The following is a 10,000-nucleotide window of genomic DNA, read 5'->3' as shown; positions in this document are numbered from 1 at the left end:
TCCCAACCCCAAAAGGTGATTGTCAGGGAGGGGGAAAAGGGGAAGAAGAAGAGGGTGAAGAAAGAGAGGACAAAGAAAGGAGCAGACTAGAAGCCTGGTAAATCCTGGCCCCCTTTACACCATGTAAATCAGTCAGCTGCCAGGTTTATTAGGATGTTTTATACAGCACTGTACGCTTCAGAAGGACAAGCAGCACTTGAATGGGACACATTCAGTGCACAGCACAATGTAAAACACCCTAAACAGCCTTTGTGAGAGGAGATTGAATACTATCATATATGAATCATCCTTTCATGGTTCCCTCGCAGCTCTTCAGCTGAGAAAACGATGTTCACTCCTCTGTAAAATCATTGTAGGGTATTACGGACAAGGTTTGATTTGCAGGTGAGAGTGGAGTACTGACAAAGACTACAGTCTTATCATTCTACAGCTCTGCATGACTCCTGGTGCGGTGACTTAGTGTCTAAGCTGTAGGGAACTGCACAGCTAGATGCTGACGGACGTTGTGAAGGGGACTGCTCCCGCTTTAAGCCAACCAAAGCAATAGAGTGCTGCTTGCTGTTCTTCTAAAAACAGAGGATCATCTATTTCAATGGTAGGTGTTAGTAAGCGAGTGTGTACGCAGTGTTTTCAGAGGACCTTTTAAAGTCACATTTTGCTTCCACTTAGAGAGGTGAGCTTTGATCATCCTTAAATGTCAATATTGAGTAGCAAACATGGAGGATTAAAATAACAGTGAATCCCAACCGACCCCAGACTAAGACCTTGACACAGCCAGAAACTCAACATCCTACTGAGTTCAGTGACGGATCCACCATCTTCTTCAGCTGCACATCTGATATTCTGAAGCTGATAATTAACACCAACAACTAACAATTGCAACTAACAATTGCTAGAGTGGATGTCAAGGTATCCTCAATTGCCATGGAAACAGTATTAATGGTTTTGGAAGGTTGAAACATAATTTTTCGCTTTGCCAATGTACTTTTTTAAACTGTGACTTTGCCTCATCTCAGTAAGTCAATGACTACCTTGGATTCCATAATGATGACATTGGCACATTGCCTATTGTCAATCACTGAGAATTATAAGGCGTGTGCGCACACACTCATATACACACCCACACGTATTATGCGTGTATATATGTGTGTGTACATGTATGTGTGTGTTGCATCTAATGTGCATAGGAAGAATTCAATCTCCCATTTTGAACTGAAGAGGGATCAAATTGCTTCCCCTGTTGCTGCAGGAGAGTAATGATTTAGTTCACATAATGCATAGCATCTTCTGTCTAATTTGTTAATGTCTCTCACAAGAGCCCCGGGGCTCAGACTATAAAAAGGAAGGAGAAAAAATGAGAGGTTAAATGATTGTTTTTCAAGCCAAGATCTTAATTAATAGCTGCATGGGAAAATAATGGTGAGATGCGTGAGGTCACAGCCTCTTTGTCCTTCCTCATAGAGTAATGATAGACATGCTATTCTCATCCTAGACAGCCCATATAGGAGGCCAGTGGTCCGTTTCTGCAGTCCAGCTCCTCATCTCGTGGGTGCTGCTGTCTAGGGCTCTAACAGGTCTATTATTATCTCCTGGAGATCACACAGTCCACCTGAACATCCTCCACCGCCACCCAGACTCATCCCTACAGGCTGAGTGGGAGGAAGGTGTTGGAAAGGAGGCTTGGAGGCTGGGTCTCTAGGGGCTATCTATGGAGGCTGGGGAACCATAGTTTTATAGTATGTTTGTTGAAGGTGAAACGTTAATAGCCAGAAGGACTATATTCCCCTATACTGCATGTCTAGCTACATGGTAATAGGCATGTACTTGAACTTGGGGAGCTGTGGGCTTAAACTGGGGGTAGTTAGAAACATATCGCCCCTCCTCCACTCCATCCCCCTCTCACTCGCTACCAGGATCTCATAAGCATTTGCTGATGAGTTGAACTTAAGGAGCGAAGCATGCATCCCCCTCTCTTCTCCTCCCTGCTCACTCGCATGTAACGCCACTTTTAAAATGTTAATTGCAACTTGATTAGGATAGACACAGGGAATAAAGAAAAACACAACTCAATGCAGAATCCAAAGTGGGACATGAGAAGATTGCCGAACATCACAGTCGACTTCTCATCCGATTATTTTTTTTTCTCTCAGCAGAGATGACAGATTTGACTCACTGACTCACCAAAACACTTGCTTTGATTGGTCGCCCGGTCCACGAAGACTTTGGCGGAGATGACGTTGCCGAAAGGCAGGAACATTTGCATTAATTCTGCGTCTCCAAACTCCTGGGGCAGATGGTAAATAAACAGGTTGCAGCCTTCCGGCCCTGGTGGGAAATAACAACAACAAACTATAGAGGTTACATGGGGAAATAGAAGGAGAGGACAGGCAGAGCATGTATGATGACATAAGCCCAGTGTCTGCCCCAATTACTAGCTGACTGTCCTGTCCAATCTCGCTTCAGTCTCCACACAAACCCAGGTGCCACATACAGTACATGGCCTTCTGATGAGGAGAGGAATAGACTAGAGAGAGAGAGAGAGAGAGAGAGAGAGAGAGAGAGAGAGAGAGAGAGAGAGAGAGAGAGAGATGTTTGCTGCTTGGTAGGCTGTGCTAGTGGCTGCATGGATTGTTCCCTGTCTCATTGCTCGGGGATGATAGCATGACGAGATGGGTCTGTGGCTGGTGAGAAGGCTGATAAGAGGCTGCTGCTGACTGACTCTCCCTGGCCCAGATAGAGGACACACACAGTATGATAGAGAGCTGTGGTTTTACAGTCTGAGCTTATGGCTTTATTCTGCCTGTTTGTTAGTTTAGGTGTGTCTCATGAAATGGGGGCTGCTGCGGCTGCAGTCTCTTGGAGGCTGCAGACTGGGAGACCAGCCAACAGCCAGGCCAGAGAGGGAAGGATCCAGATCTCAGTCAGAGACAGGCCAGTGGAGCTGACACACTGTCTGGAGGAGGAGCAGCTCTGTGGCTTAATGTACACAGCAGACACAAAGTATAGCAGTCACATAACCCTAATGCAAGCTTCATTTAACTCAAGGATGGGGGCAGGTAGACCACAAAGCTTAGCAAAACACACTGCAATAAAATTATCCCCCTTATGCGATGTTAGAACACTTAGAGTCATTTCAGATTTTCCACATTGACTAATAATCATATTTATAACCATCATATACTGTACAATAACATAAATGAATAATTATATCTGGCAAACAGTCTCAGGAAGAGTGATTTACCATTACAGCATATCCTATGCTTTATTACATTTAATGCTGTGGTACTAACACTAAACTAGGAATGTTAATAAATGATTATGCATGCAGCTAATTAATCTAATGAATATTCATAACCACTTAAACACATTGTAATGGACTGATTAACCAGTCGAACACTGCGAGTTTGAATTAGTGCAGTTTTTGAATAATGACAGAGTAACTTTTCCATCTTGCTGCCTGCTAATGTTAAACTACTTTAAATGAAGCTCTCTTTTTCTCCCATTTTCCAGCCCAGTGTTTCCTCTCCCTGGCTAATTCAACGCAGCCGTACATTAGAATGGAACATGGTAATTATCACCTTTTATCTTGGGTGGGCGCGCCCGCTAGCTCTTACCTTCTCTCTGTTGCTGGGGGATGATGGTGGGTTGCTGGGGGAACGCTTGACTGATTGGTGCATAGGCGGCAGGGTAGGCTGCTGTTGCAAAGAGAAGGAGAAGAGCCAGAGTGGGATGTTACATCTCCATTTGCAACAACTTAAATCATTATTCTATTGTTCACGTCCTCCAGACACTGAATAAATAAATTGCATTACGGCTTGGAGCCCGAGCTCATTTTCATTGTGGATCACTACACAAAGGGAATGCACTGTCTAAACAGGGACGCATACAATACAGGAAGGAGAGTCTATTCCTATCCTGATACATGGTTAAAGAGGAGAGGTCTTAGTGTCTGTCCATCTATATCACGATCATGTAGAGGGGTGTCTGGAACACAGTTCTCTGTGTACTTTTGGAATTAAGATTTTTGGGTGGGTCTATAATCAATTCCAATGGAAATCCGTTCAAATCCTAATGTAAAGTTTCCTAATCCTGGAGAAAATTGTCCAGTCCTCTGGGCTATCTGTAGCAGCCATAGTGTCTGCTAGAGTGACAGAGAGGGAGAGAGGGAGAGCGTGAGAGCGATAGAGAAAGAGATGGAGGAGAGAGGGCAGGAGTGAGGAGAGGCAGGTCACCTGCGTAGTGCTGCACACCGGCGTAAGCCTGCTGGAGAGGGTCAGTCACTGTAGGACTCTGTGCTGCAGAGAGAGAAAGAGAGAGAGAGAGAGAGAGAGAGAGAGAGAGAGAGAGAGAGAAGAGAGGGAGGGAGAGAGGGAGAGAGAGAGAGAGAAGAGAAAGAGAGGGAGATAAAGCGAGAGAGGGAAAGAAAAAGAAAGAAAAGAGAGATGGAGAGAGAGAAAGAGAGGGAGAGCGGGAGAGAGAGAGAGAGGATGGAGTCATACAAAGATTCGAGTTGTCATATTTCACAGTTCTTCAAAATTCCTGTTCGCCCCCCAGATGTTTGCATCAAATATTAACAACATGCCAAACAAACTGCTTTGTGGTTCATTATCACTGCAACTGCCTTACATAATGCATCAAGGAGTCAAGTGCATGATGATGTGTTAGTTGTTCAGGAATCATCAGGAGCATACAGCATTAAGAAGCTGAGAAAGAGCTTCTGAGGCTCATCATATTAACCATAATGCACTGATGTAGGAGTCCCCTTGATGCACTGACTCTCAGAACCACCGTCACACTCCTATTCTGATTGCAGTATGGCAGTCACCCAAGACTATCTTGCCAGGTCTCCCGCTACAAAAATATGCTATATAATGGTTTTATCCTAGTTAAGAAAAGGCTACATGTCAAATGAATGAAACTGCTGTTAAATTGGCTCACCTGAGTAGAGGTGAATCCCATTGGCTGTCTCACCTGGGTAGGGGTGGATCCCATTGGTGTAGATTGGCTCATTGTTAGGCTGACCGTTGGTCTGGGGCGGGAGGGATGCGAACCCATTGACCCCCATGGGTGCTGCTAGGCTGGGCACGGCCGTGGCATTGATACCCGGTGGCGTGCTGGTGCCTGTAAATAGAGCAACCCTGTTTCATTACTGGGACCACAGGCCATGGTGGACATGGTTCACACTCCACAGTATGCAGCCTCTCTCTGACCAGCGTCTAATTGGACACTGGGGCTGGGGCCTTTCTGTCTGTTAGTTTCCTCAGCCTCTCCCCCTGGTCACATTTCAGGTTTGTCACCTTGTCCATGCTCTCTCGTCTTGTGCCAGATAGATTATTATTCTTCTCCCTAATCCCGGTGAAGGGCATTTAAGTAATGTAGGATTAAATTTGAAAGGCATTACCTGGGTGTATGTAGGCTTTGTGGATTACAGATGGCGGATGGATGCAGAGGTGACTGAGCCACTTTATTTAATTCATTCGAGAGACGCGTGGAGCTCCTGTCTTGGGCCAGTCTGCCTACTTAGTGTCGAGCCATCAAAGCTCTTCACAACAAGGGCCAGGAAGACAGGTCAAACTCAGGTCCAGGATTATCTCCCACAAATCTTTGCTCGTATATTGTATAGTCAAGGACTTTGCATCCAAAGTCATCAGATTGGCCGTGTTCCCGGAAACACACAAACAGTGGCCCATGATAGAGAGAGAGGGAGGGAGAGAGAGAGAAGGAGAGAGATAGAGCGAGATAGACCTAACCCACTCTATTAAATTAGTCAAAGCAGGAACATTTTACAGAAATTAATAAGGAAATGGTCTCAACAGAGAAACATTTCCTTGTATGTGCTACCTATATCCCCCCAATAGAATCCACATACTTTAACGATGACAGGTTCTCCATCCTAGAGGTGGAGATCAACCATTTCCAGGCCCAGGGACATGTAGTAGTTTGTGGCGACCTAAATGTCAGAACTGGACAAGAATCTGACACTCTCAGCACACAGGGGGGCAAACACCTACCTGGAGGTGACAGTATTTAGACACAACTACGACGACATAACCAACATAACCAACAAAAAGTTCTGCAGCTCTGTCGGACGCTGGGTATGTACATAGTCAATGGTAGGCTTCGAGGGGACTCCTACGGTAGGTACACGTATAGGTAATCTCTTGGCAGTTGTACTGTAGACTACTTTATCACTGACCTCAACACAAAATCTCTTCGAGCGTTCACAGTCAGTCCACTGACACCCCTATCAGATCCCAGCAAAATCACACTACTTGAACAGAGCTATGTTCAATCATGAGGCATCAAAGCCAAAGGAACTGAGTAATATTAAGAAATGCTATAGATGGAAGGAAAGTAGTGTGGAAATCTACAAAAAAACAATTAGGCAACAACAAATTCAATCCCTTCTAGACAATTTCCAGGACAAAATGTTTCACTGTAATAGTGAAGGTGTAAACTGGGCAGTAGAAAACCTAAACAGTATATTTGACCTCTCAGCTTCCCTATCAAATCTAAAAAATTCAAGCAGACAACCTAAGAAAATTAACAACAATGATAATGATTTGATGAAGAATGCAAAAACCTAAGAAAGAAATTGAGAAACCTGTCCAATCAAAAACATCCCAGAAAAACCTAAGTCTCTCCTTCACTATGGTGAATCAGTAAAACAATACAGAAATACACTATGTAAAAAGAAGGAACAGAAATCAACTCAATGTAATGAAGAATCCATAAAGTCTAACCACTTCCAGGAAAATTGGAAACAACACAAAGAGTTATCTATCCAAAACGGAGATGTGTGGATAAACCACTTCCCCAATCTTTTTGGCTCTATAACAAAGAACAAACAGCAAAAACATATACATGATCAAATACAAACCTTAGAATAAACTATTAAATACTACCAGAACCCACTGGATTATCCAATTACACTGAATGAACTACAGGAAAAATCCAAACCCCCCAACCCAAATTAAATGATAAAATATACAGACCACAAATTCCAATTGGCTATACTAAAACTCTTTAACATCATCCTCAGCTCTGGCATCTTACCCAATATTTGGAATCAAGGACTGATCACCCCAATCCACAAAAGTGTAGACAAATTTGACCCCAATAACTACTGTGGGATATGAGTCAACAGCAACCTTGGAGAAATCCTCTGCATTATCATTAACAGCAGACTCGTACATTTCCTCAGTGAAAACAATGCACTGAGCAAATGTCAAATTGGCATTTTACCAAATTACCGTATGACAGACCACGTATTCACCCTGCACACCCTAATTGACAAACAAACAAACCAAAACAAAGGCGAAGTCTTCTCATGCTTTGTTGATTTCGAAAAACCCTTTGACTTAATTTGGCATGAAGGTTTGCTATACAAATTGATGGAAAGTGGTGTTGGGGGAAAAACATACAACATTATAATGTACACAAACAACAAGTGTGCGGTTAAAATTGGCAAAAAAAACACAAACATTTCTTTCCACAGGGTCGGGGAGTGAGATAGGGATGCAGCTTAAGCCCCACCCTCTTCAACATATATACTGTATCAACAAATTGGCAATGGGAATTTGAACAGTTTGCAGCACCCGGCCTCACCCTACTAGAATCTGAAGTCAAATGTCTACTATTTGCTGATGATCTGGTGCTTCTATCCCCAACCACCAAGGTTCTACAGCAGCACCTAGATCTTCTGCACAGATTCTGTCAGACCTGACAGTAAATCTCAGTAAGACAAAATTAATGGTGCTGCAAAAAATGTCCAGTTGCCAGGACAATGAATAGAAATTCCATCTAGATACCGTAGCCCTGGGGTACACAAAAACGATACATACCTCGGCCTAAGGTAACTTCCACAAAGCTATGAATGATCTGAGAGACAATGCAAGAAGGGCCTTCTATGCATTCAAAAGGAACAAAAAAATCTGACCTACAAATTAGAAGCAGTTATAGAACCCATTGCCCTTCATGGTTGTGAGGTCTGTGGTCCACTCACCAACCAAGAATTCCCAAAATGGGACAAACACCAAATTGAGAGACTCTGCATGCAGAATTCTGCAAAAATATACTCTGTGTACAACGTAAAACACCAAATAATGCATGTAGTGCAGAATTAGGCCAATAACCGAAAATGATCAAAATCCAGAAAAGAGCCGTTAAATTCTACAACCACCTAAAAGGAAGAGATTCCCAAACCTTCCATAACAAAGCCATCACCTACAGAGAAATTAACCTGGAGAAGAGTCCCCTAAGAAAGCTGGTCCTGGGGCTCTGCTCACAAACACAAAAAGACCCCACAGAGCCCCAGGACAGCAACAGCAACACAATTAAACCCAACTAAATAATGAGAAATCTAAAAAATAATTACTTGACACATTGGAAAGAATTTACAAAAAAACTGAGCAAACTAGAATGCTATTTGGCCCTTAACAGAGAGTACACAAAGGCAGAATACCTGACCAATGTGACTGACCAAAACTAAGGAAAGATTTGACTATGTACAGACTCAGTGAGCATAGCCTTGCTATTGAGAAAGGCCACTGAAGGAAGACCTGGCTCTCAAGAGAAGACAGGTTATGTGCACACTGCCCACAAAATGAGGTGGAAACTGAGCTGCACTTCCTAACCTCCTGTCAAATGTATGACCATATTAGAGACACATATTTCCCTCAGATTACACAGATACACAAAGAATTCGAAAACAAACCCAATTTTGATAAACTCCCATATCTATTGTGTAAAATACCACAGTGTGCAATCACAGCAGCATGATTTGTGACCTGTTGCCACAAGAAAAGAGCAACCTGTGAAAAACAAACTCCATTGTAAATACAACCCATATTTATGTTGATTTATTTTCCCTTTTGTACTTTAACTATTTGCACATCATTACAACACTGTATATAGATATAATATGACATTTGAAATGTCTTTATTCTTTTGGAACTTCTGTGAGTATAATTTTGATTTTATTTCACATTTGTTTATTATCTATTTCACTTGCTTTGGCAATGTAAACATATGTTTCCCATACCAATAAAGCCCCTTAAATTGAAATTGAAATGGAAATTGAATTGAGGGAGAGAGACTGGGAGAGAGAGAGGGAAAAAGAGAGAGGCCGTACACTGTGGCGGCCAATGAGGGCCGGGGGATGTCATACATCATAACCCATCATGCCTCACTCACGACATGTCTTCTCTATCTTACTTTAGGGCCCTCTGTCACTCTGGCAATGCCATCTCTAACTTCACCACTACCAAAAGGGCACACTATTTTGTTCTCTAGACTTCTCCACTACCAAAAGGGCACACACTATTTTGTTCTCTAGACTTCTCCACTACCAAAAGGGCACACTATTTTGTTCTCTAGACTTCTCCACTACCAAAAGGGCACACTATTTTGTTCTCTAGACTTCTCCACTACCAAAAGGGCACACTATTTTGTTCTCTAGACTTCTCCACTACCAAAAGGGCACACTATTTTGTTCTCTAGACTTCTCCACTACCAAAAGGGCACACTATTTGGTTCTCTAGACTTCTCCACTACCAAAAGGGCACACTATTTTGTTCTCTAGACTTCTCCACTACCAAAAGGCAGTCTATATTTTTGTCCCTTTTAAAAGAGACAGAGATGAAAAGAAACCTGATAATGTCTAAAGAACTGTACTAACAGCCAGGGCAGAATACATTATATTAGCAAGGCTTGTACACGGCTCACTAATGAATATAGTGAAGTATTACAGGCACGTAGGAGGGAGGGTTGGGGAAGGATGGGGAGTCCAGTCCTGACTGTGTATTTGTACCTGAGGAGGGTGTCATTGGGGCAGCCACCAGACCGTTGACGTTGAAAGCTGCCATTTGCTGCATTTGTGCCGCAGCGATGGCTGCCATGGGGTTCAGATACGAGTTCTGGGTCGCCGCCATTAGCGCTGCTTGCTGTTGCATCATCTGCTGTGGCATTGAAGAGAGAGAGAGGAAGGGGGGGCGAGGGA

General features: G+C 43.2%; 1 protein-coding gene across 9 annotated transcripts in view; it reads right to left on the bottom strand.

The window, feature by feature from the left end:
* Positions 1-10,000, bottom strand: part of LOC112263659 (CUGBP Elav-like family member 4) — a 182,119-nt gene that overhangs the window by 25,877 nt on the left and 146,242 nt on the right. For 3 of the 9 annotated variants that reach the window (XM_042330903.1, XM_042330907.1, XM_042330904.1), the window contains exons 7-11: positions 9,812-9,959; positions 4,939-5,121; positions 4,233-4,295; positions 3,615-3,695; positions 2,182-2,325 (exon numbers count right to left, since the gene is read on the bottom strand). In XM_042330903.1, coding sequence (XP_042186837.1) covers positions 2,182-2,325; positions 3,615-3,695; positions 4,233-4,295; positions 4,939-5,121; positions 9,812-9,959 — 619 coding nt within the window. The remainder of the gene's footprint in view (positions 1-2,181; positions 2,326-3,614; positions 3,696-4,232; positions 4,296-4,938; positions 5,122-9,811; positions 9,960-10,000) is intronic. The other 6 variants (XM_042330908.1, XM_042330910.1, XM_042330911.1 and 3 more) reach the window with 4 other exon arrangements.

This window comes from Oncorhynchus tshawytscha, linkage group LG12 (genome assembly GCF_018296145.1).
Source record: "Oncorhynchus tshawytscha isolate Ot180627B linkage group LG12, Otsh_v2.0, whole genome shotgun sequence".
Classification (NCBI taxonomy): Eukaryota; Metazoa; Chordata; class Actinopteri; order Salmoniformes; family Salmonidae; genus Oncorhynchus; species Oncorhynchus tshawytscha.
This window is presented reverse-complemented; position numbering and strand designations above follow the sequence as displayed.